We start from the raw sequence: 27,883 nt of genomic DNA on the forward strand, positions 1-27,883 counted from the left end.
TAATTTCTCTTTTGTCAATTTTTATGATTAGAAGTTAACAGTTGAGCTCCTGCTTTAAACACGGGTCTGACACGAGCAAGTTTAAAAGAATCAGGAACAGTACCAGAAGTAAAGGAGAAGTGATGTAGGATCTCCACAGGCTTTGAGATTGAGTTTAATATCTTGAACAGGGCTACAGAAATACTAAAGGGGCCACAAGCCTCTCTGGACTTGAGCCGGAGAAAAATGTCTTGAATTTCTTGTGTCCATGTAGGACTAAGAAGAAAGCTGTCGCTTGTCAGAGAAGCAAGAAAATCTGAAAATATTTTGTTGACCTTTGGTATTGCTTGGCTGATACTTTTACCAATGTCTGCAAAATAAACATTGAACTCATTTGCTAGATCCTTTTACCTATAGGAGTCAAATGGTTTAGCTTATTTCTCTACACTTTGTACTGAGCATACAGGCACTGATTTCTCGTCTTGATCAATTTTTCTATACAATTTGATTTTATAATTCATTGTTCTAAGACTGAAGGGAAATCCAAGGTTCAGATTTGAGTTTGATTTCCTTCCTTGACATGGTTTTTCAGAGGAACATGAGCAGTAATAATTTCATCAGAGTTTTCAAGAAAGCTGGAGAATGTCATGAATATCAGGCTCACCATCGGACTGGCTAGAGCAGTCAATTTGTTGAAAACCATAAATAAATGCATCTTCATTGAACCATATGAAATCCATCCATTATCCATAACCGCTTATCCTATGCAGGGTCACAGGCAAGCTGGAGCCTATCCCAGCTGACTATGGGTGAGAGGTGGGGTACACCCTGGACAAATCACCAGGTCATCACAGGGCTGGCACATAGAGACAAACAACCATTCACATTCTCACTTACGGTCAATTTAGAACCAACAATTAGCCTAACCTGCAGGTCTTTGGACGGTGAAGGGAACTCACACAGACACAGGGAGATCATGCAAACTCCACACAGAAAGGCCCCCATTTACCACTGGGCTTGAACCCAGAACCTTCTTGCTGTGAGGTGATGGTGCTAACCACTGCACCACTGTGCCACCTACCATAGGAACTCTCTTCTCTAAACTTGTTTATTCAATGGGGAGGGTGAATTGAGTCAATAGACAAAAAGTTGGAAAAATGGTTAGTTAGGTCATTATAAAATATTCCCATTATATGTAGCATATTTAAGTCATCCGACCATCCATTATCCTTAACCGCTTATCCTGTGCAGGGTCAGCTGGGATAGGCTCCAGCTTGCCTGTGACCCTGCACAGGATATTTAAGTGAATTAAAAAAATATATTGTCAATAAACATGGCTGAAACGAATAGGAAGATAAAGTATTGATAAATTCACCTGTAGGTATCTGAGTGTCTGACTTCATCATATTTTAGGTTGCTCACAAAAATATAAAGCTTTGACTCCTCATGGATTTTATCAATTATTATTGAAAGCTTATCCAGAAATGACTGAATAGAACTGTTTCGGTGTCTGTATCTCACACCACAAACTTACTGCCTTCATTATGGAGCTCAACAGAAACTGATTCGTCTTGATCAGAAGTATTAAGGTCATCTCTTAGATTATAACTTCAGGAATTTATGAAGAGTCCAATTTGGAGTGTGGGGAAATGTAATTAAAGTCAGGTAAGTAAAAATTGACAAAACTATCTTTGAGTTGAATGCCAGGTTTCTGAATGGCAAAGGATCTTCAATAGATGATCTAAAATACTATGTCTTGAAATGCATCAAATTTAGCTGAGAGGCTCCTGATAATATAGTGAAGGAAAGAGAACAACTTGTCAGATAAACAAGAAGATAGTCATCTATATCCCCCGCCCTACATACCAACTATATACCAAGTTTCAAGATTTTGTCATGTTTTTGAAGTTCTGCTGCAGGAAACCAACCGTACCTCTTTACACTGACCTCAGCAGCCCATGACATAAACCCACCAGACCTTTGGTCCAGGTGAGCTAAAAATTAAAATTTCACATTTCTTAGTATCAAAAGGCACATACACATTACTTCATCAACACATATACCAACTTTCAAGACCAAACCACTCATAGTTTTCAGGTTCTGCTCTGAAAACCAAACCTACCCTAGAGACTAAGTCTGAAATTGTTTCCATGGAAACATGAAAAATTAAAATTTCTCAAATTTCTTCGTATGAAAAGGCACATCTACAGTGGTGCTTGAAAGTTTGTGAACCCTTTAGAATTTTCTATATTTCTGCATAAATATGACCTAAATCATCATCAGATTTTCACACAAGTCCTAAAAGTAGATAAAGAGAACCCAGTTAAACAAATGAGACAAAAATATTATACTTGGTCATTTATTTATTGAGGAAAATGATCCAATATTACATATCTGTGAGTGGCAAAAGTATGTGAACCTCTAGGATTAGCAGTTAATTTGAAGGTGAAATTAGAGTCAGGTGTTTTCAATCAATGGGATGACAATCAGGTGTGAGTTGGCACCATGTTTTATTTAAAGAACAGGGATCTATCAAAGTCTGATCTTCACAACACGTGTTTGTGGAAGTGTATCATGACACGAACAAAGGAGATTTCTGAGGACCTCAGAAAAAGCGTTGTTGATGCTCATCAGGCTGGAAAAGGTTACAAAACCATCTCTAAAGAGTTTGGAGTCCACCAATCCACAGTCAGACAAATTGTGTACAAATGGAGGAAATTTAAGACCATTGTTACCCTCACCAGGAGTGGTCGACCAACAAAGATCACTCCAAGAGCAAGGCATGTAATAGTTGGCGAGGTCATAAAGGACCCCAGGGTAACTTCTAAGCAACTGAAGGCCTCTCTCACACTGGCTAATGTTAATGTTCATGAGTCCACCATCAGGAGAACACTGAACAACAATGGTGTGCATGGCAGGGTTGCAAGGAGAAAGCCACTGCTCTCCAAAAAGAACATTGCTGCTCATCTGCAGTTTGCTAAAGATCATGTGGACAAGCCAGAAGGCTATTGGAAAAATGTTCTGTGGACAGATGAGACCAAAATAGAACTTTTTGGTTTAAATGAGAAGCGTTATGTTTGGAGAAAGGAAAACACTGCATTCCAGCATAAGACCCTTATCCCATCTGTGAAACATGGTGGTGGTAGTATCATGGTTTGGGCCTGTTTTGCTGCATCTGGGCCAGGACAGCTTGCCATCACTGATGGAACAACGAATTCTGAATTATACCAGCAAATTCTAAAGGAAAATGTCAGGACATCTGTCCATGAACTGAATCTCAAGAGAAGGTGGGTCATGCAGCAAGACAACGACCCTAAGCACACAAGTCGTTCTACCAAAGAATGGTTAAAGAAGAATAAAGTTAATGTTTTGGAATGGCCAAGTCAAAGTCCTGACCTTAATCCAATGGAAATGTTGTGGAAGGACCTGAAGCGAGCAGTTCATGTGAGGAAACCCACCAACATCCCAGAGTTGAAGCTGTTCTGTACGGACGAACGGGCTAAAATTCCTCCAAGCCAGTGTGCAGCACTGATCAACAGTTACCGGAAACGTTTAGTTGCAGTTATTGCTGCACAAAGGGGGTCACACCAGATACTGAAAGCAAAGGTTCACATACTTTTGCCACTCACAGATATGTAATATTGGATCATTTTCCTCAATAAATAAATGACCAAGTATAATATTTTTGTCTCATTTGTTTAACTGGGTTCTCTTTATCTACTTTTAGGACTTGTGTGAAAATCTGATGATGTTTTAGGTCATATTTACAACCTTAATATGGCGGCAGCTCTGGGTGGTTTGGAAGGCTCCACTCATGAGCAGGAACATTTTAACATCGCCGTTTTTAATCTCTCATACTTATTTTTAAATATCTCTCTTTGGTTGTTTAGGAAGTTAATGTTATTGCATAGGTCCATCAAACGGTGTCGTCAAAACAAAGACAACCTTGAACAAACCAATGCTGGCCTCTACTTGCTCACCTGCGGTCTTTTATTAGGCCTACTAACGCCAACGTTCTCTATCTGCAACAAATCAAAGCCTCTTGTGAGTACGCATCATGCTCATAATAATACCGCTGATCCTCTGGGCATTCTGACAGAGAAAACACAACTGAACTTTCTTGGATTAGGATATCACACCGTTTTTACACGATTTTCGAAGAATGGTCGGGTCTTTACGCAAAGCAGCAAAATCAACACCGGGAAGAAGGCCAACCAGTCATCAGCCAAAATGCTGCTACTAATGCTGCTGTTAATATCAGGAGATGTCCATCTAAATCCAGGCCCTCTTTGCCATCCAGAGCCTGACCCAACAGCGCATAACATCACCCCGTCCCGGTCAGAACCATCGGTAGCGACTACACCTGCTCCAGATACTACACACACGCAACTCACCCTGGCTCCGGTGTTGGAGAACGTCTATCATGGGGGAAGAGTGGCGTGTGGGCCTGCGGCGCCTGGAGGTCATCTGACCGAGTGGAATGCCGGTTGGCGGGGCTCTCTTGCCGAGTCCAGGGCGGAGAGGCTGGTGAATTCGCCAGCTGGCATCGGAAACGGCGAGCCAATGTTGGATTCGGTGACCCGTATGGACTTAACATTACGTGACATCTCCCCAGCCATGGAATATCATCCTCGGGAGAAACCGACTGCAACAGCGGACGAATGTCATCTAAGACGGCAACAAGTGAGTGCCCAAAAACATTTTATTAATCGCGCCGTGCGGAAACAAGGACAGTCCAGACTTTTCCAAACTGGGAATCATGTCCAAATGAATGCGGATGAACCGAGTGAAACGAATGAATGTCAAATAGACTTACGGCATGCTGTGAGTGCCAAAAAACATCTCACAAATAGTGCAGCCTTGAAACAGAGACAGTCGAGACTTTTACAAACTGTGAATCATGCCCAAATCATTTGGAATCCAGATAAAAAACCGAACGGAATTATGGGAGGGCATATAAACATAAGAAGCCTTTTACCAAAAATAGATCAGATACAAAATTTACTTATAGAGTCAAATTTGGATTTTTTGTGCATATCTGAGACTTGGTTATCCAGTAACATTTCTACTGACCTGGTCAATGTACCAGGATATACATGTTACAGGAGAGATAGGCACAAGGGAAGGGGAGGGGGTGTTTTGATCTACATAAGAGAACAGTTTAAGGTCCTACAGTTTGACCTGAATGTGAATTTGGAGTGCCTGGGACTAAATGTAATACTTTCACCAAACATGAAATTCAACATAATTGCACTGTATAATCCTCCATCCTGCGGTGTATATTTTTACAATGATCTGAAAAATCTTTTAAATGTTGTTGATACCTCTTGTGAATGTATGTTGTTTGGAGATTTTAATATTAATTGGATAGACAAAAAGGGGAAAACAAAACTCAAATCAACGATGGACAAATTTAAATACAAACAGCTGATTGATAGACCTACACGGATTACTAGAAAGAGTGAAACACTTATTGACCTGATTTTTACAAATAGACCAGAGAGAATAATAAAGCTGTATAATCTCATTACTGGTCTTTCAGATCACAACATGACACTGATTATAAGGAAATTAACCAAAAAGCGTTTAGTCCATCACAACAAAATACAAAATCGAATTTCAACAACTGGAATCCCCAAGTCAAAAATGGCTGATTTTGAACATGATCTGAAAGAAGTCAACTGGGAGATGACAATGAAAGAGTCAAATATAGATCATAGTGCGGACATTTTTGCATCTACCCTTAACGACATAATAACCAGGCATACAAAATCCTGGAAAAGTAAACCGAAGAAAAACTCTCTCCCATGGTTTAACAGTGATATTTTAAAGCTCACCAAAGAGCGCGACCGTGCTCTTAAAAGGTCATTGATTACTAAAACTAACACTGACCACCTTACTTACACCAGTTTAAGAAACAAAGTAGTGTCTGAGCTGCGCAAAGCAAAGACCAATTATTTCCACAAACTTATTGAAGAGGCCAATGGAAACAGCTCTAAATTGTGGCAACAGATAAATAGATTAACTAACACAAGTAAGCACAAACATTTAAACATGAACAAAATATTCAATAAACCTACTGATAGCAATGAATCAATTGCAAATGATTTTAATATTTTTTTTATTGAATCTGTAAGAGAATTAGCAAAACATTTCAAATCTACTGGTCCGCCTCCTGTCCAGTTTGACTACGACGACACAGACTCCTTTCGCATAAAAGAAATATCTCAGGACAAAGTTAAAAAGGTGATTGCAAACCTGAGAAACTCTATGGCAAAGGACAACCAGAATTTAAATACTGCTTTTATAAAGAAATATCACAGTTGTCTGGTGGAACCAATTACTTATTTAGTGAATCTGTCAATTCAAACTTACACTTTCCCTGAGAGCTGGAAAATGGCAACAATCACTCCAGTCTACAAATCAGGAGAAAAGGACTTAGTAAGCAACTACAGGCCTATTGCCATTCTTCCTGTAGTATCTAAAGTTCTAGAAAAAATTGTAGCTGAACAATTAATGGAGCATCTGGAGTCTAACCAACTGCTTTATTTACAGCAGTTTGGATTTAGACAGAAACATTCTACAGAATCAGCAAATGCTTATCTAATTGAGAAGATCAAAACTTCACTTGACAAAGGAAATGTTGTAGGGGCAGTGTTCCTGGATTTAAAAAAAGCTTTTGACACTGTGAATCACAAAGTTCTACTGAACAAATTAAATCAGTTCAAAATGTCAGTTGACGCCATGAAGTGGTTTAAATCATATCTGGAGGGAAGACAGCAGTGTGTTAGGATTAATGGGGTAAAGTCTGATGTACATGGAAGCAGCATGGGTGTACCACAGGGATCAGTGCTGGGCCCATTGCTGTTTTCCATGTATATCAATGACCTACCAAGCTGCTGCCCAGGTGTTAGCTGCCAGATGTATGCTGATGACACAATTATCCATGTGTCTGCCAAAACACCCAGTCTGGCTAGCGAACGCCTGACGCAGGCTTTGGTTCATATATCTGAGTGGCTTGAGCTATCTCATTTAACCCTTAATGTTAAAAAAACTGTGACCATATGTTTTTCCATCCATAATAACCCCTTTAACCATGATGCATTTAAGGTCATGATCAAGGGAGAAATCATTGATGCTGTAAATGAGGTGAGGTATCTAGGTATTATCCTGGACAAATATTTAAAATTTGATAGTCAGGTTAAACACATTTGTGATAAGGTCAAACCAAATCTGAACTGCTTCCGCCTTATTAGAAGAAACCTGTCAATGAAAGCTGCAAAGCTATACATGCATGCAAGGATTTTCTCTCATTTATCATACTGTATTACCTCATGGTCACAGGCGTCCTCTACCACTATGAAACCCATAGTCTCAATATTTAAGCAAACAATTAAAATCATGGACCAGAAACAAGTGAAATGGCATCATTGCCACATATTAAAGAAACATAAGCTTTTTACCTTTGATAATTTTATTAATTTTAATATTCTTACATTCTTCTTCAAATGCTTAAATAATCATATGCCAAGACTGTTCTCTGAATTGGCCATTAGGTGCCAGAGTTCTCACAGAGTTACGAGAGCTGTCACTAGTGGTGATTGTTTAGTTCCAAGATGCAGGACTTCTTTCTGTCAGTCTGCCCTCTCTGTAAAGGGGGCAAAACTCTGGAATTCTCTACCCACAGAGTTGAAGCTGGAAACAAATAGAAATGTTTTTTACAAAGGACTAAAACAATGGCTAAAATGTACACAACAGTGTACACATTAAGTCTTGTAGTTGGCTGACTGGTTTTGTTCAAAATGTCTTTGCTTAGAAATTTGTCTCTCTTTTTCTCTTTTATCTCTTTCCTGGTTGTTTCTTCTTTATTTTCACATTTGAATGTTTTTATTTTTATAAAAGCCTCCTGTGGACTGGTGTTGTAAATTAGCACTTGTGCTAAAACACTCAAACAATGCATCTGGTTTGTCCAATGTTATTGCTATGTCCATATCAAATAAACATTTAATAATAAAATTTATGCAGAAATATAGAAAATTCTAAAGGGTTCACAAACTTTCAAGCACCACTGTACATCACCTTGTTAACATGTAACAAGTTTCAAATCCGTATCATGAATAGTTTTGGATATATGCTCCAGAAACAAACATTGCTCAAAGTCAAAATCTATTACTATGTAAAAATTTGAAAAATACTTTTTTTCCAAAAATCGAAAATAGCAAAAGGCACCAGTTCACATGTTGGTTGAAATGTATACAAAGGTTCATGAAGATATCTTCAGTAGTTTTAAAGATATGGCCCAGAAACGAAAACGTGACCAGATGGACGGATGGATCGACAGAACCTGTTTCTATATCCTTCTCCAACCTTCGTTTGGGTGGGGAATAATTACGAAGTTCTTGAGAAGAATGAAATTCGTGTGGGGAATAGTACCTAGAATTAATATGATGCGTATTCACATCAGGATTGAAGTCATTTAGGTTTGGTGATAATTCTAATCATCGTAATTAATCTCATAATAATTCTAAGCAGGAACAACGTCAGCTTGATTCACACACAATTATACTGACAAAGTTAAGGTCAAAACAGAAAAAGACACCACAATACAACACTAAAGATTGAAGTAGTTTGTGTGTACAGAATGCTGAGGGAAAAGGGAGGAAAAGAAAAAAATGGCTGAATGTGAAAGCTGTTTGGAGTGGTTCCATCAGGAATGTGAAGCGACCCCAGGGCCTGTTTTTCACGATGGGGGGCAGCAACTGCAGAATCTAAAGGGGATGAGCTGCAGTGGGTGAAGACGGACCACCAAAAGCAAGATTTTGTTCATTAACTTGGTTATTAATGCATAAACAACATTTGATTTTTTTTCTTTCTTTCGCCTCGACTGTCGTGACATGCGTGGATTAAATGTACATTATCCTCGATGTGTCAAGTTGGAGCTTAATCTTATTTTTATGTAATAAAAAAGGGCTTCATATTTAACAACAAATGCACTGGACTTGGAAAACTGATCTACATTCCTCACCACAGTTTATTAACAAATCAGCACCATCTTTTAAATCTGAATGGTCTTCAGAAGTAGGGTTGCCACCTGTGTCTGACAAAAATCCTGGACATTTCGACCATCCAATCGACCTTTTTGCTTGTAAGCAATGGCGCCCTTCGCACATCTAACCCAAGACAAAAATCGCCCTTCTACGCTGAAAGTGTATTGCTCTAATTAGTAAAAATGATGCTTTTGCTAGTTATTTGTTTAGTTAATTGCTTTACATAATATAGCAGGTCTTCATTAGCCTGGCAAGCCAGACTAAATGTGAATATTTAGTCTGGCCTCGATCCGTAGACATTTCTGACGGGGGTGGGATGAACAAACCGCTGTCTTTCAAACTGTCTCTGTGCATATAGGCCAACGCTCTGACCAATCAGCGCAACAGTGACTGTGACGTAGCCAGAGTGACAGAAAGCAGTGGGGGAGACCTTGAAATAAATAATTTTTCAAAATGCATATTAATTAATAAACAGGTTCTAGACATTAAGAAGTTTGGAGATAATGACCACAAGTTTGGAGTCTGTAACACATACTTAACATACACTCATTTTTTTCCCCAAGTGTTTTTCAAGGGTTTGCTTAAACTGTTTTTGAGAGTTTTTATTTAGTGGTGTTTGGTGAAATAATTTCCCTTAAATTTAAAATAGCAGGAAAATAAGAAACAATCAAAAAGTAATGTTTCAAAGCTGTTTATTAATTCTTCGTACTGCACAAACTAGCCCCATCCTTTTGGCTACGAGCGGAGCCAGCTGGTAGATCAGACTTTTGCCATAGCCGGTCGGCAAAACAGCGAAAACGTCCTTCTTGAAAAGGAATGAGCGGAGAGCCTCTTCCTGCTCATGTTTCAACGAAAACTCCAAGTCTAATTCTTCTAAAACTGATTCCAAAGCAGAGTCAAACGCGCGCTGTTCACTAGCCGTAGCCATCTTTCCTGTTGTGCTTTCTCCAGCGTCGCACAGCCTTGTCGTCACTCCTGCAAAAGCCCGCCCAAAGAATCCAAACAAAAACCTTGCGTTGTGATTGGCGGGCACGATTTGATGCCCGGGGTGTTTTTGTTTATATGGTGCAAGGCTAGACCCACTCGCTAGGCAAAAATATTTTTGGCCGCTAGGCGGGTGGGTCTAGTTTACTAGGCTAGGTCTTCATTATTTTGGTTTATTTCCAACAGTTTTTGGTTGTGGACACCTGGGGGCAGTAGTGGGCACAGGTAAAAGGGGAATACATAAGTTCTGTTTGTTTGCTTATGTGGAATAAAAATCTCATCTCATCTCATTATCTCTAGCCGCTTTATCCTTCTACAGGGTCGCAGGCAAGCTGGAGCCTATCCCAGCTGACTACGGGCGAAAGGCGGGGTACACCCTGGACAAGTCGCCAGGTCATCACAGGGCTGACACATAGACACAGACAACCATTCACACTCACATTCACACCTACGGTCAATTTAGAGTTACCAGTTAACCTAACCTGCATGTCTTTGGACTGTGGGGGAAACCGGAGCACCCGGAGGAAACCCACGCGGACACGGGGAGAACATGCAAATTCCGCACAGAAAGGCCCTCGCCGGCCCCGGGGCTTGAACCCAGGACCTTCTTGCTGTGAGGCGACAGCGCTAACCACTACACCACCGTGCCGCCTGGAATAAAAATAAATAATCTAATTTTTCATTGTATCTAAGAATACCTGAATGTAACAATGTAAGGTGTAGTGTCAAACAGCTTACCTGATTGCTTAGAGTGTGGTGTGTGCTTTGCTTGTGCTTGCCTGTGCCTCTGCTGCTCTTGACTAAACAAATACATAGGAGGACATGTAACTGATATAACTGAGTACATACAGGAGTATGTACTACACTACACTATTTCATTTAATTCACCAAAACCTTACCTAATCTTCCATTTATATTTGGTGTTTTTCTTTGCTGCTGCTATGAGTCCTGGCTGATTTTCAATGAATGTCTTGAACTCAGTACAGGACAACTGAAAGTTTAGCCTGACTTGAAGCTCAGCCTTCACCATTGCAACAGAGAGTCTGTTTCTTTTATCAGTCCAAGCCGGTTCCAGGCTAACACCAACTCTCTGCTGGGCCAGAGGAAAGAACCGCTTACGTCAGCGGGGGGGGGGGGGCGGAGTTGTTAACACCAACAACAATAACAAGACCGCGAAAGATCGCCATTTTTAAGCGCCGAGAAGCCGCAGCTGTACAAACGCGAAGTCATCTATTATTATTATTATTATTGTTGTTGTTGTTGCTGCTTCTTCCGTGTTTTTGCTTTGATATTCGCGCCAAGGTTTATGTAAACGTAGCGCCGTAAGTGACGTATACAGCGACGTAATGACGTATTCAGTGACGTGATGACGTGGCTCCGCTTAGCGGTGCTTAGCACGGGCGAGCTATGGAAAAGCAAACTGGTTCTCAGCTGGCTCGCAAGTTGAAATACACATTTTGCCCATCATGTACAAAAAACCGGGACATTCAGTGTCCCGGATTTTTTTTTTTTTTTCCGGGACAGACCATGAAAATCCGGGACAATCAGGAAAAACCGGGACAGGTGGCAACACTATTCAGAAGTCACAAATCTAAGCTTGAAGGTTGATTTTATAGACATGGTATCTACATTTTAAGCTGGGATTTTATAAAGCTCATGAGCTGACATCGTTACTGCTGAGAATTATGGCGATGACACGATCAATCTCAGAATTCCAGACATGATAAACAAAAGTACAACACTTATTCAGAAGGTCATTAAAGGAACCGCCTCGATCCAAACACAGTGAGGAGAAATCCTGTTCCTCAATAAAAATCAATAAAGGTTCTCTGAAATGTTACTACGGCTACAGAAGGACTCTGAGTTCAACACACACACATTATCCTCTTCATGTTTATCTAAACCTTTTCCTGTGCAGACACAATTATACTGAGCATAAATTCATACAGAGACTGTGTGTGTGTGTGTGTGTGTGAGAGAGAGAGAGAGAGAGAGAGAGAGAGAGAGAGAGAAAATAAGAGTACTGAATAACAAAGGTATATAAAAAACTAATGTTTATAAGTTATTTTAAAATGGAAAACTGTGTGAATAATAATGTAAAGTGTCAGAACACTGTTGTGATGTCGGAATTAAAACATGCTGTACATTTCTCTGAACAGTAGGTGTCGCTAGTGAACTCTGTTGAATGAGACTCCGAGTCATGAATCTTTTCGTGAATCACAACCACTGAGCTCTATATAAAACCTGGAGGGCTCCGAACCCATTCCCCTCTGTAGGGACGAGTGAAGCCATCTGGACGCCATCTTACCACTCACATTGTGTGGATTTAGTTTGTGTGTTAAACTCTCATCTCATCTCATCTCATTATCTGTAGCCGCTTTCTACCGGGTCGCAGGCAAGCTGGAGCCTATCCCAGCTGACTACGGGCGAAAGGCGGGGTACACAAGTCGCCAGGTCATCACAGGGCTGACACATAGACACAGACAACCATTCACACTCACATTCACACCTACGGTCAATTTAGAGTCACCAGTTAACCTAACCTGCATGTCTTTGGACTGTGGGGGAAACCGGAGCACCCGGAGGAAACCCACGCGGACACGGGGAGAACATGCAAACTCCGCACAGAAAGGCCTTTGCTGGCCACGGGGCTCAAACCCGGATCTTCTTGCTGTGAGGCGACAGCGCTAACCACTACACCACTGTGCCGCCATGAGAGATGATGATGATGATAATAATAATAATAATAATAACACAAAAGGCTGTACAATACTTCCTTTCTATTTAGGACAGCTGTTGAAAGAGGATTATTTTCTCATGTTATTTGCCATTTTCACTTCATTCTCACAGTCATGTCTTAACAGTATTTATTCATCACATAATTCACTGTCATTTTAGACACAAACGATTCAATTTTGATGCTTTTTCTTTTTAAGACAACACAGTGTTTTAGCAAATTGGGTAACTTTTAACGTGGCAAATGTAATAAGAAATACAGCGTCTGACAGTATGGATGCCGGACAGGGGCGTGTCTCAGATTTTTTTCTTGGGGGGGCCCAAATAGGGTCACAATCTGTAGAGGGGTGGCATATTGTATTGTAGGGGTGTAACGATACACAAAAATCACGATTACCTCAGTTTTGGGGTCACGATTCGTTTTGGTACAGTATAGGAATAACATGTTAAACCATTTGCTTGCTCAGCACGTTGTTTATTAAACCAAAACTCTGTCACACATGATCACAGTAGCACAAATCACGGACAAGTTTCCTCATGAATATTTAAAATCCTTCCCTAACCACCCCAATCATGAATGAGTACCCTCTTGAATATTAAAGAGCCACTGCACATGTAGTGGCAGCATGCAGTCATGGCCTATGTAAACTGACTGTAGGCTCCCGTTCGATACAGCACTGTATTGAACCTAACGTTCGATTTCGAGCGGTTCGGTAAATGTACTTGTACCTTTACACCCCTATTGTATTGACATAAAATGGTTTAAAGTGTCCTATGACAGCCTCTGATTTTAGGTGATGACAATAATAACCAGTAGACTACATTATAAGTAATATGACTTTATTGATGATTAATTAGTGAGATAATTATTACTGAGTTTATTAACACATTTAAGCACAATTTTACAAAAAAAAATAGAGTAAGTACTATTGGCCCAGAGCAATAAAAAGATTAAACTAGCCAATAATATATAAAATAGCAAAAGTAGCTCAACCATCTAGGCCTACAGCAGCAAAAAGAAACATAGGCCTAGCCTTCTTATTAATCCAAAATATAAGAGTAAACAATCACAGACAATTTCCTAGACAATGAATGCTTCATTTCTACATTTTGTAGTACACCAATGTGGACTTATTTTAGCCCGTTTCCGTGACTGTGAGCAAAGCGTCCAACAAAGTCATCTAGGTTCAACAACCTTGCCCTTCTCCTCTCAATACTGAGCACTCCAAGGTTACTAAGCCTGTCATCAGTCATTGTTGTTAGCAAATGATTTTTAATAAGCTTTAGTGCTGAGAAGCTGCGCTCACAACTAGCACTGCTCACTGGCAAGGCCAGAGCTATTCGGCACAAGTGAAAAAGCTGATGAAACACCTCTTTGTATGGTTCAAGGAAAGTTGTAAAATCCAAAATATTGGTCATTTCAGTCCCACGCTGTGCTTTTCTTTGAACAACCTTCTTTGCCTGATACAGCTCATCAACATCACAGTCATACAGACAGCCAAAACGTAAAACTGTTGCTTCCTCTAGCAACACAACGCAGAGGATGCAAAGATGGAGATATGACGACATGAGATGGTAAACTACATGGTGCATACAACAATTTAGACAAAGACATTCAACCTCAACATGATGGGGTGATATTTTTTGATGAGGCTACTGTCTGCATGTGGGGCTGAGTGTTTTTTTTTTTTCCCTCGAGGGACATAGCCTAGTTCAGGCGGCTGCTCAGGACACCGACCTGACTCAAGTCAAATCTATCAGGCTGTGTTAGAGGTGTGCCAAAGGGAAGTTTGTTTATGCGCGAAAAACTTACTGTACTTAGAGCCTCTTTGCACGAATTCATTCCTGGAGAAAAATGTGAATGAATGGGCTGAATTCGGTACTCGCACATGTGCGACCTTTCTATTTTCCTGCTCGAACCGTCTTTTTTGGGACCCATACGCGAGTACATAACTGCACAGCTAAATGCTGATAACATACTGTCGAGCTAATGTTGCTAACGTTAGCTCCTTAACTTCAGCTACACAAACGTTACCTAATCACCTGCGAAATTCCCAATACATTAAACACTAACATTCACACTTTTTTCACACTTTGGACATTCTCACTTACCTTAATTAATCTTTGTGTTTAACCACCGCAGTGGTGGTGTTCTCAGGAACCATACCAGCTTGATGAACATGAAAGAGGTCCAACTTCTTCTGTTGTGATTGGATGAAATTGACGTTCTTCCTGTGCGGCCAATAACCTATTCGCAAAAGCAGTTATACTGTTGCGTACAAAATAATTAAAAATAATATTGCCCAACATCAAAACACTTTTAAATTGTACTTTTATATATATGCGTGGAAAAATAAATTTTGCAATTAATTAAACCCTCCTTTTTTCTCCCTTACTGAGGTGGAGAGGGGGGGCCACTTAGGGTGGCCAACCAAATTTCAGGGGTAGCCAATGCCACCCCGGTATCAATTATATTTTTACTTCTTATATTAAGAAAAAAAAACCTATATGAATTGCACATGATTTTACAAATCTCAAACTTTTTATCAGAGCATTTTAATACATGTACAGTCATGTGAAAAGATAAACACATCCCATGGATATTAAAGACTTTTTCTCAATCCTTTTATTTTATTTTTTTAAGCTTTTTTTTTTCACCTTTATTGGATAGGACAGTGAAGAGACAGGACAGGAAATGAGCGGGAGAGAGAGACGGGGAGGGATCGGGAAATGACCTCAGGTCGGAATCGAACCCGGGTCCCCGGATTTCTGGATTATCACACCAGTGACCTGGGTTTGAATCCCAGCAAAACCCAAACATGGTTTGACTTGCCACCACCGCCACGGTGACCTGCTCAGAGCGAGACGTAGACGGCCGGTCGTGTTTTTTCAGGGGCCACGCCCCTGATGCCGGATGCACCATCTGGCCAAATGCTTCAGTGAGATGACAACTGGACTGAACCCACACTCCACAAGCAGTTAACAAAACTCATCTTGCATAGGCGTGAATTATTTTATTTTCCAATGCATACATCATTCATAATTCTGATTAAAGTTGTATTTGTTTACCACATTAAAAGTTACCCCATTTGCTAAACAGTGCGTGGGCTTAAAAAGAAAAAGCTTCATTCTCACATGTTTTAACAGTATTTATTGGTCACAATTTTGCTAATTGAATCTTTGTCTAAAATGTGACCAGTAAATACTGTTAAAACAGAGGGGAATGGGTTCGGAGCCCTCCAGATTTTATATCGAGCCGAGGCCTCTTTCGTCATCGGTCACATGGTTTTGTCTGCCACGCCCCCTTCTACTCCATTCGCGCTTCGGAGCCTCACGACAGACAGGTGTCTCACACACACTTCTTATAAATCCTGTGATTAACATCTAACCTGTGGATATTTTATTGTTTTAGATTTCTGTTATCTGACTCTGGATCCAAACACAGTAAATCCTGACCTCATTCTGTCTGAGAAGAACAGAGCGGTGACACGCAGTGGGACAGAACAGAGATACTCTGATCATCCAGAGAGATTTGACTCCTGGGAGCAGGTGTTGTGTAAGGAGAGTGCGTATGGACGCTGTTACTGGGAGGTGGAGCGGAGGGGTGCTGTGGACATATCAGTCTCATATAAAGAGATCGGCAGGAAAGGATGGGGTAATGAGTGTGGGTTTGGATTCAACAGTCAGTCCTGGAGTCTGCGGTGTTTTTATTCCTCTGTCTGTTTCCGACACAACAACATTGAGATTGATCTCCAAGGTGCTTCACCCTCCAGAATAGGAGTGTATGTGGATCACAGTGCAGGAACTCTGTCCTTCTACAGCGTCTCTGACACGATGAGGCTCCTCCACAGAGTCCACACCACATTCACTCAGCCTCTATACGCTGGGGTCGAGATGTGGCGTTCTGACTCATCTGTGAGGTTTTGTGATCCGATGAAAAAATGAAATGTTGGTAAAAGTTGAAATGTTTAGTAAAATTATAACTGAGGTATCAGATTGAATTTCTCCCTGAAATACAAAGACACTTGTGTGCAGAAACTGTGGCACTAATGAATTATTATTTTCAGAGTGCATCTGTTTTATAGATTAATAAGAAAATAAGTTACATAAATGTCTTGATGCAGAATATAAGATGTTTCTAGAAAAAAATTCAGACTATTTAAAATGTCTGCACTATTATGAGATTTATTACACTGATATGAAAGTTTAGAATGTCTCAAATTCTGTTTTTTCTTTGGCAAAATCTGTTTTTCAGAAATAAAACTTCCTCAAACTACTGCGTCTTTCTGTCCTGCTGCTGGTGGAAACGCACCCTACTGTGTGTAAGAACACTTAACAATTTGGCGTCTTGAACCATTTTCTGTTCAAAAAATAACAATTACACTCACTGTATTCAGATGCCTTCAAAAAATAATATTTAAAATATGGAATAAATACAGAGTTATTTTGCAGGTTTTGGGATCTATCCATATAAAGATTATTTACAAATCATTGTTTTCAGTTTTAATTTCAATTTCCACATACAATATCACCTTTTTCTGATTTGGGGCTGTTTTTCCTCTCAGATGCCTGATTTAATGTCAGTGATGTGTCTCTCCCCATGTTCTAAACTCATTTGTACTAGTTTATTGTACTTTAAAACTAATAGATGATGTAATCAATTAAAACAATAAAATAGTGTTAATTTTAATTACCAGGGCATAAAAACTCCCTTTGTGTTTCTACTTTTCTATTTCCATTTAAAGGCCAAATGACGACTATTAATCAAACTCAGGTTTATAAAAGATGCTTCATAAACTCAAGATCCAAACACTATGTCGAAACAAAACTTTATTAAACAGAGATCAGTTTAAATCCCAGAGGGAGCGCTCGTGTCTCTCTCCATCACTACACACTGGGAACTGCACACACTTCAGGCCTCACACACCACACACTGGTTTCCTGTGAGGCCTTCACTAATGTGCAGCTCCACACGTGCGCTAGCGTACGGGGGAAAACCACAAACACCACCGATCCAGTATCATCAGGATTCTCTGTTCAGACACAAATATACAGTACAAAACAACAAAAAGCAAAATAAAACTACAGTTTCAGATGGAACAGCTGGAAAAGGGCTGATGATCAGGAGAAGGACGCCTGGGATCCAGTCCTGTTCTAAAGGAATGCCATAATTAGGTGTAAATCATGATACGATGATGAGACTTAAGATCGGCCCACGCCTAGTCGAAACCTGAAGAGGTGAATTAAACAACAAAGTGGAAAAGGATGAAGTGATTTCATTATGAACTTTTGTTTGGATGACTAGAACATTAATTCTTCTTACAAGTCTTCTATAACTGGACACTGTAGAGTCAAAGTGTTAAGTGGGATGGAAAGGTCTTCAGGAGCAGCATCAGGGCCATTTCTGACTTGAATTTTAGTATAATGTGTTAAATTGGTGTTAACAAGAAGTCAGGAAATGAGATGAGAAATTTTTATTTTTTAACTTTGATCAAAACATTTCCACTGTTCAGGTATTTATAGATTTTATTTTTAGAATATAGTTCTCTCTCACACACACACCACACACACTTCCCCTTCTGCTTTTTCATTTTATCCTTGGGCATTTTTCTGATCTTTTTATTTTTACTGCTTGACCATTTTGTAGTTTATTAGATTATTATGGTTTCAGAATGGGATCAGAAATTTAAACAATGTAAGTAAACTATGTGCAAACATTACAACAAATTCAATATAAAAGATGTTTTTAATTGTCCAGTCATATGTGACACAACAAATAAAACTAGACAATTCCCCTGCGGGAAATCGCGAGAGTGATGGAGTGCGTGAAGCCACGCCTCTAGGTGAAAGGACCATCCAAAAGGCAGCATGAGATATGAGGCAAGGTGAAAGGACCACCCAAAAGGCAGCATGAGATAAGAGGCAAAATTCATTGTCCCTAGGTATAGCGCCCCCTAGTGGCCAGTTTGTCCCAATTTTTTGTGGGCCTTTGTGGAGGGGCATAAGGCCACGAAGGTTCGTGAAGGTACGCCAAAGGGCGGCCAAGATATGAGCAAACTTCCTGTTTCGCATCTGCGCGGCCAACCTTGACTGGCTGCCACGGCCAAACGCTCATGAAACCCTAAACACCGGGCAAGTGTCTTGTGCAGTTGAGTCCCATGAAGCCATGGACCAAGATTGGGATAAAGTGTTGAAAAATTGAGGGAGGAGAAGCAGTACGAGTGATTTTCACAAAATTCAAAATGGCGGGAAAACTTTCAGGGTTGAAAATGACATCAAAGGTAACAATGGACTCGGCAAGGGCCAAGGATTCCAGGGATACCAAGTGTTTGAAAATCGGACCAACGGTTCAAAAGTTACAAACAGAAATGAACCAGCGACTTAGAGCTGCGGGCGCAATTTTAATGGGCCGCCACAGCCCCACGCTGACGAAAGTCTGAACACCGGACAAGTGTCTTGTGCAGCTGAGTCGAATGGTGCCATCTACCAAGTTTGGGAGAAATGGGTCAAAAATTGAGGGAGGAGAAGCAGTTTAAGTGATTTTCACAAAATGCAAAATTGCGGGAAAACTTTCCCGTGTTGAAAATTTTGTCAGAGGGTGCGCTGGACTCGTCTTGGCCCAAGGAGTCCAGGGATACCAAGTTTTCGAAAATCAGACCAACAGGTCAAAAGTTACAAGCAGAAACGGGCTGGCGACCTGCACCCGCGAGTTTGAGCTGTTGGTGGCACTACAGAGTTGAAGGCGGTGACCTGAAACTTTCTGAGACGAACCTTGAGTATGTGAAGAAACAGTGTGCAAAATTTCACGACGTTAAGGGGTTGCAATGGAGACGCAGAGGGGGGATGAATGTAGTTTTCCAAAAACTCCATAGAAATGAATGGGAAATTTACCTGAGACTTTGAGCCGTTGGTGGCGCTAGAGAGTTTCACAGAGTAACGTACAAAGCTACAGCACACCGAGTCCTTTCGAGCCGCACGTTTTGATATATGGCTTGCCCGTGTGCGACGAACGGTCACCGAGTAACACGCAATCGAAATTTGCATGGAAAGATGAACAAGAATAAAATCAAAATGGCGGGAAAAGTAGGCGGGCAGAAGATGACATCATAGGATGTGCTGGATTCGTCTAGGGCCAAGGATTCTAGGGATACCAAGTTTTCAAAAATCGGACCAACGGTTGAAAAGTTACAAGCAGAAATGCTCCCTAGGGGAGCCCATAGGTTGCTGTGCTGCAGCACTCTAACTAGACCGGACAATTCCCCGGGGGAAATTGTGAGAGGATGCAGTGCGCGAAGCAATTCGGTCACGCATGTTTGCTGGCCGTGAATGTGTGACCTGCAATGATGTTTCAATGCAATGATTATGTGTGTGCTTGAGACAGCAGCCGTCATGAAGAAGAGCTATTCAACAGTATAACCAAAGTGACTACAGGCGGAAATTAGCATGTACTGCTATAACCTGGGACAGACATCTGTCCTTACCACAAGGATAATGTTTAATTTGTGCACTGTCCCTTTTAAAAATAAAATAAACTATAAACTCTAAGAAGAGTGTTTGTAGTTTGTATGTACGAACAGAAGTGTTCCTAATAAAGTGGGCGGCTAAGGTGAAGTGTCATGCCGACCGAGGCTGTTTTTTTTTTTTTCACAAAAAAACGAAATTCACAAAAATCTTTCACAGTGAGCGCTAGAAGGGTCTCCTGAATAGACTGATGTAATTTTTTGTCTGTAGTGTTAAAACTTAGAGACTTTTCTGTCACTTTTATAATGGGTGTCAATGAGCTAAGACACACAAGGTCTTGAATTTTGTGCTGTGTTTTACTACGGAACAGGCCTCGAACAATGACAAATAACTCGACAACGGAAGCAGCTATTCACAAAATTCTTTCACAGTGAGCGCTAGAAGGGTCTCCTGAATAAAATGATGTATTTTTTTGTCTGTAGTGTTAAAAATAATGATACTAGAGCGATTTAAAAATGACTGACTTTTCTCTCACGTTTATAATGCGTGTCAATGAGGCCTGTCAGCTGCCCTATCCTCAGTTTGACGCTTGTCAATCAAAAACTGTAAATCCTATTGTTGAGGTAGACACATTGTGTGAATCAGGACAAGTTTTACTACTACTTTTGTGAAAATCATGTCTGTAGAGTGAAATTTGTGGCTGAAAACACAGTTTAAGCGAGAAAGTTTGAGCTTTATTTTCAACCTCTCTCCACTCTAAGTTAACGAGCTTCACTGGTGTGTAACGCAATAGACACCCATTCAAAAGCTGGATTTTCTCCCAGAACCCACATGGCGTTTGAGCCGGGACTGATCTGAAAGTGTAGAACCTAGCAGAAAAGTTGAATGCCAGATCCACAGAGGAGAAGTTTTCCTACGTTTTAGAGTTTGAATCACGTCTCTAGTTTAAAGCATGCCAGAGCAGCGGACGTTTGAAAAACATTGAAAAAGTGCTTTTTTTTCAATTAATTCCATAGAAATGAATGGGGTTTTTTTCGACGATTTTTTCGCGACTATGTCGCGAAAAAATCGTATTCTGTAGAGAAAAGTAATAGCATAGCGAGTCCAATCGAGCCGCACGTTTTGATGTATTGTTTGTCTGTGTGCGACGTACGGTTATTGAGTTATTCGAAATCAAAATTTGCGTAGGAATAATAAATATATGAAGAAGAAGAAACACGTAGAAGAACAATAGTTGCAGTGCTTTGCACTGCAACCTATGGGCTCCCCTAGGGGAGCCCATAGGTTGCTGTGCTGCAGCACTGCATCCTAATAACCACCACAAGGTCAGACTTCAAGACACATTTTACTGTAAAATCAATCTGAGTTGACATACAGATACAAAGTCACAACCAGGCCCGGAATTTCGTCATTTTAGGGGCAAGGCCACTTCGCCTTTTGTGCTGTCAATTTTTTGAGGGCACGAAGGCCAAAAGCCAGGGCACCGAGGCCATAAAATAAGACAATGATTATGAGTTCATGTCTATAATGAATTTAATAAGGACTAACGACTCTTCTGAGGAAGATTGGAGTCCCAGTCGAAACTATCAAGCAGGTAAAGAAACATCTACTGTCTGAAGATAAGAAAATATTGAACACATCTAAAAACTTATCAATCCATCACTCACTTCAAAAATTGTAAACTTATTAAACCTATATGCTCCCATAATTTTTGTTCAATTGACACCAAATGTGCAAGAGCATCTTCAGACTGTACTACTATGCAGATTTTTGATTAATCAAAATTGAGCCTGGAGTACATCAAAATGTTTGACTGTAAATGGAACATATACTAGCATGCAGGCTACTGATTAACTCATAAGAGCCCAGACCGATTTCTCAATCAAGGAAAATTATTGAGGAAATAAAATGAACTAAATAGACGACAAAGAAAAAACATTTCTGACCTTTTATTTTTTTAAATAGCACTTTCATGTCTCAAGATCTGAAATACAGCAGGGCAGCACTGTGGCCTGAGGTAAAACATGATAGCTTAAGTTTGTTTAAATTACAAAAATGAGTACACCCAATGACTGTTAACCCCAAAGTTCATTCTATGCAAACAGTTTGAGTAAATACCACTTTTAAAGATTAGTTTTATTCCATTACTTAAAGGATATGGGACATGGATTTTTACCTGGGCATAATTATGTATAAAGGACATAAGAAATGCCATCGAAATCACTGCAGGGCGTCAAAAATGTGAAAATCATCACATTATTCAAGTTTTTTTTATACATCAGCGTAAAACAAGGATTCGTTAATGAGCTAGGTGGTCACGTGACCCGTGACATCACAAAAACTTTCCAAGGAGCCAGCGCTTGGGAATCTAATGTAAACAGGTTACCGAAATGGACACCATCGACAGTGACATTCTCGATGTTTCACAGAGATGTGAAGTTAGACCCTATCAATTCGAACCGATAGCTGGAAATTCACATGAACATGGATCTTGTCTTTACTCTGACGGGTCAGATGATTCTGAGAGTGAGCATTCATTCAGTCCCCATGAAACTGAAAGCGGTCGGCTGGATAACACTTCCTGGTAAGTTAAAAACAATTCTTCTCAAAGGCTAATGATCTGTTGAAAGAAGTATTATTTTTGTATCATACACTGAAAGTTCATCATAGATCTAGCTAAAGTCCGTTGCAAGCTCGTTTTTTTTTTGCTGATATTTTTTGAGATTGATTGAGATACAATGCTTCCAGAGTCTGAGATGAAAACATTCAAAATGGCGAAACGAGTCAGAATTATGATAATCAATAATTGATACACCCAAAATTATAATACTAATCCTTACCTCGGCTTTCAGTCGCTTAGCGCAGAGGTCTTCAACAGGGGGGTCGCGAAATTGCGAAATTGATCACTCATATCAACAAAAATATTCCTGCCCTGTCCCCTGGCCTCCGTGCAGGGATGCAAACAGCGCGCCTTTCGGCGGATGCCGCCTTTTTCACGGCTGAATCGCGCAGATCCGATTTAAAAAAAAAAAAATAGCGATGTTGGTTCATGGAGCATGAGGCATGAAGTGTAAGGATGAGAGAGCGGCGGTTTGGGTCGGGAAGCTGCGTGCATTTGTGCAGCCTGGCGCAGGTGTGCACGGCTTCCCGATTTGAACTGTTTTTTTTTTCTCATCCTTATGCTTCCTGTTTCATGTATTAATATCGCTCAGTACCTGAGTATTAATGTTGAAAGAATCCTCAGTGAAATGGTCCGAATACAGTTTGTGGGAAACAGTAGGTGCAAAGTTTTTTCAACAGGTGTTCTGTAAAGTTGTCCTACCAAGCCTACTGCGCATGCGCAGGTGAGCCCACACTTTCCTCAGCTTCGGGTCCTTGGGGAATGCAAAAAAACTTACTCCAGGGCATTTCCCATTGGAATTATTGCAACCATAAGCAGCACAATACACCATGATGTCCAATGTACTTTAAAGACTATAAAAACAATTTTCTTGTCATCCACTTCTCCATTCATCTACCCGCTTGTGCTGTGCCCGAAAGTTTTTGTGACGTATGATCACGTGACAGCGGCTCTTCCGGTTGCAAAAAAATGCATATCGGAAGTCGAGCAGAAATGCTATATCATCACGAATATAACGATTTTGCTGAATTTAATAGATGATTTTGTATTTGTTGATGCAATTAATTCATATTTTTAATGGAAAGAAACTGATATAGCGTGCTTTTATGTTTCATGTCCCATATCCTTTAAACAGTAGGAGTATATGAGACAGTCATTGGATTACTCATTTTTGTAATTTAAACAAACTTAAACTATCATGTTTTACCTCAGGCCACAGTGCTGCCCTGCTGTGATTGGCTCAAAACTCAAGACAAGTTGATTTGACGGCTACAGAGGAAGTTGCGCCATTTTCTAATTTACACAGAGCAATTTAAGGTCTTTGCACTTTTGACAGCAAACTAATTAGCATGTTAGCGGCTACAGTCGGTGCTCGGCACGTTAAAAGTGGGTCAACGTTGTAACGACATAACGTTACTGTATAAGCAATGCTTATTTAACGGGAACAAACTTAAGCCCTATATGTTGAAATTCCTCTCTTATTCTCTCGTTAATTTATCACACAGTCTTACCTCAGTCAGCTTCTTCCCTCCTGTGAAAATTCAGACGCGGACACAAGTGGGCGGGGGATGCGTTTGATTAAGTCTTCTGATTGGCTGGTGATAGATTGGCGTCATTATAGCGCGTCGGAGCGGTTCATGCCAGGCTCTATGGGGAATGATCAGAAAGATGGGAGGAATAAGAAGGGATTTCTCTTTACCAGTAATTAAAGATAGTAATGGTGAAGCAGTAAATAATGATGAAAAAGCAGAGCTACTTGCTAGGGCCTTTGTTAAAGTGCATAGCTCAAAAACTTAACAAATGAAGAGTTATTATGGAGAACAAAAATGATTGAAGATAATGAAAACGTTTTAGGAAAGAAAGATATAAGTGAGGGCGCACTTGATGATAATTTTACATTATTTGAACTGAAAAACGCATTAGTGGGTGTTAAAAATACGTCTCCAGGTAAAGATAGAATTTGTTACAAAATGATTGAACAATTATCTGATGTGGCTAAAAGTGTGATTTTAAAGTTATATAATAAAATTTGGGAGCAAGGTAAGCTGCCCTCTAGCTGGAAACATTCAGTAGTGGTACCTATAGCTAAACCAGGTAAGGATAAAGCAGAGGTCAAAAGCTATAGGCCTATAGCACTAACATCTAATCTTTGTAAAAAATTGAGATTGAAAATTGAAATTGAGGTTGAAAATTGAGATTTTTCAACGAGATTGAAAAAAAAGAAGTCTTTTCTCTCCACATCAAAGTGGGTTTAGAAATGGCCGTACTACTATGGATCCAATAATCTGCCTAGAAAATGAAATTAGGAAAGCTCAAGCAAATAAGGAGTCAGTCTTGGCAACATTCTTTGATATTGAAAAAGCATATGATATGCTCTGGAAAGAGGGTCTTTTACTTAAATTGAATAAAATGGGAATAGAAGGCAAAATGTTCAATTGGATTAGAGATTTTTTAAGGAATAGAACCATAGAGGTAAGAGTTGGAGCAAGCCATTCAAAAATCTACGCTATAGAAAATGGTACCCCACAGGGTAGCGTCTGCAGCCCAATTCTCATCTCATCTCATTATCTCTAGCCGCTTTATCCTGTTCTACAGGGTCGCAGGCAAGCTGGAGCCTATCCCAGCTGACTACGGGCGAAAGGCGGGGTACACCCTGGACAAGTCGCCAGGTCATCACAGGGCTGACACATAGACACAGACAACCATTCACACTCACATTCACACCTACGGTCAATTTAGAGTCACCAGGCAACCTAACCTGCATGTCTTTGGACTGTGGGGGAAACCGGAGCACCCGGAGGAAACCCACGCGGACACGGGGAGAACATGCAAACTCCACACAGAAAGGCCCTCGCCGGCCATGGGGCTCGAAACCGGACCTTCTTGCTGTGAGGCGACAGCGCTAACCACTACACCACCGTGCCGCCCGCAGCCCAATTCTATTTAATATAATGATTAATGATGTTTTTAACAATATTGATTCCAGAATCAGTAGAGCACTTTATGCAGATGATGGAGCACTGTGGGTGAGAGGCCGAAATTCTGATAATCTAAGGAACAGAATGCAAATAGCTATAAACGAGGTTGAAAGATGGTCACATGAGTGGGGGTTTCATTTATCTGTTGAAAAGACACAAGTTATATGTTTCTCAAAAAAAAGGGTTAACCCTACAGTGGACCTCTGGTTGTATGGGCAGCCACTCAAGCAAATGGATAATTTAAGATACCTTGGTGTATGGTTCGATAACAAACTTTATTTTAAAAATCATATTCAAAAGGTTATAGATAAATGTACAAAGGGAATTAATATTCTGAAATGCTTAGCAGGGAATGACTGGGGGGCATCAAGCACATCCTTGAAAAGAATTTATAGTGCCCTAATCTGACCAGTGTTGGATTATGGATGTATAGCATATAATTCAGCAGCTAAGACTTCCTTGTTAGAGCTAAACAAGATACAAGCCAAAGCCCTCCGTATATGCTGTGGTGCCTTCAGGACCTCTCCAGTCCCAGCACTTCAGGTGGAAGTAGGGGAGATGACACTGGACCTCAGGCGACTGAAATTATCAGTATCATATTGGCTAAACCTACAGGGTCATGAAGACAATCACCCAACCAAACAGGTACTAAGGGAATGTTGGGAGTATGGTCGACCCGTACGCAGTTTTGGGTGGGATGGTAATCAGCAGGCAGATCAATTGGGGATCAGTGACATTCCTCTTTGCAAAACAATTACAAGGTCAATCATTCCCCCTTGGTTATTTTATTTCCCTATTGTAAATTTGAAAACTAAGGAGATTGCAAACCAGAATGTACAGCAGTATTTAGAAGTAATGTATGATGACACAACACAGATATATACAGATGCTTCTAAAGACGAAACTGGTAAGACAGGAGCAGTGGTATTCATCCCCAGCTACAATATAAGTATTGGGAAAAGGACGTCAGATCACTTGTCAGTTTTTTCAGCAGAAATGATGGCTATTATACTGGCCCTGCAGTGGGTGGAGGAGGTGAAGCCTAGTAAAGCAGTTATTTGCTCAGATTCTATGTCTTCCTTAAATAGTATCCAGAGTGGAAAATCTACATGCCGACAAGATCTCTTAGATGAAATTAACCATCTCGTATTTAAGATAAATCAACATAAAACTTTTATTCAGTTCACATGGGTTCCAGCTCATAAGGGGGTTGAGGGTAATGAGAAAGTGGATAAAATGGCCAAAGAGGCCATCAAGGCAAATGAGGTTGAGTTAGAAGTCCCATTAAGCAAGGCAGAAATTAAAGTAATAATTAAAGACAACATCAACAAAATCTGGCAGGAGAGATGGAATACAGAGTGGAAAGGAAGGCATCTATATAATTTACAAAAGGAGGTGGTGTTTAGAAGGGGTGGTGAACTGAAACGACAGGAGGAGGTTTGGTTGACGAGGCTGAGGATAGGACACACAAGTCTAAATAGTGGGTTGTATACAATAGGGAAACATCATTCTGGGGCCTGTGCACACTGTGGAGAAGTAGAAAAGGTTGAGCATGTTCTTATACACTGTACACAGTATTCCAGTGAAAGAGAGAAGATGGGGAGAACATTAAGAAAATCTGTAACTATAGACAACTTATTAAGTCAGCCATTCACACAATCAGCAGTAACAGCTCTAACACAGTATTTAAAGGACACTCAACTAGCAAATAGAATTTAGTTTTTTTTATAATCAGTCTGCAATGACTTGTTTATTTGTTTATCCTCGTGAAGGGTTTCACGGGAAGATCCTCATATCCTCGTAATTGGTTTACGGGAAGATTTTTTGTTTGGTTATCCTCGTAATTGGTTTATGGGAAGATTTTTGTTTGGTTATCCTCGTAATTGGTTTATGGGAAGATTTTGTTTGGTTATCCTCAAAATTGGTTTACGGGAAGATTTTGTTTGGTTATCCTCGTAATTGGTTTACGGGAAGATTTTTGTTTGGTTATCCTCGTAATTGGTTTACGGGAAGATTTTTGTTTGGTTATCCTCGTAATTGGTTTACGGGAAGATTTTTGTTTGGTTATCCTCGTAATT

The 27,883-nt window shown here is 40.3% G+C and overlaps 1 protein-coding gene across 1 annotated transcript in view; it reads left to right on the top strand.

The window, feature by feature from the left end:
* Positions 1-16,694, top strand: part of LOC132901269 (E3 ubiquitin/ISG15 ligase TRIM25-like) — a 29,280-nt gene extending 12,586 nt beyond the window's left edge. Inside the window, exon 6 of the mRNA XM_060943585.1 lies at positions 16,159-16,694. Within this exon, the coding sequence (XP_060799568.1) occupies positions 16,159-16,691 (533 nt within the window). The 3' untranslated portion in view covers positions 16,692-16,694. The remainder of the gene's footprint in view (positions 1-16,158) is intronic.
* Positions 16,695-27,883: the final 11,189 nt, after the last annotated feature.

Source organism: Neoarius graeffei, chromosome 17 (assembly GCF_027579695.1).
Source record: "Neoarius graeffei isolate fNeoGra1 chromosome 17, fNeoGra1.pri, whole genome shotgun sequence".
Lineage (NCBI taxonomy): Eukaryota > Metazoa > Chordata > Actinopteri > Siluriformes > Ariidae > Neoarius > Neoarius graeffei.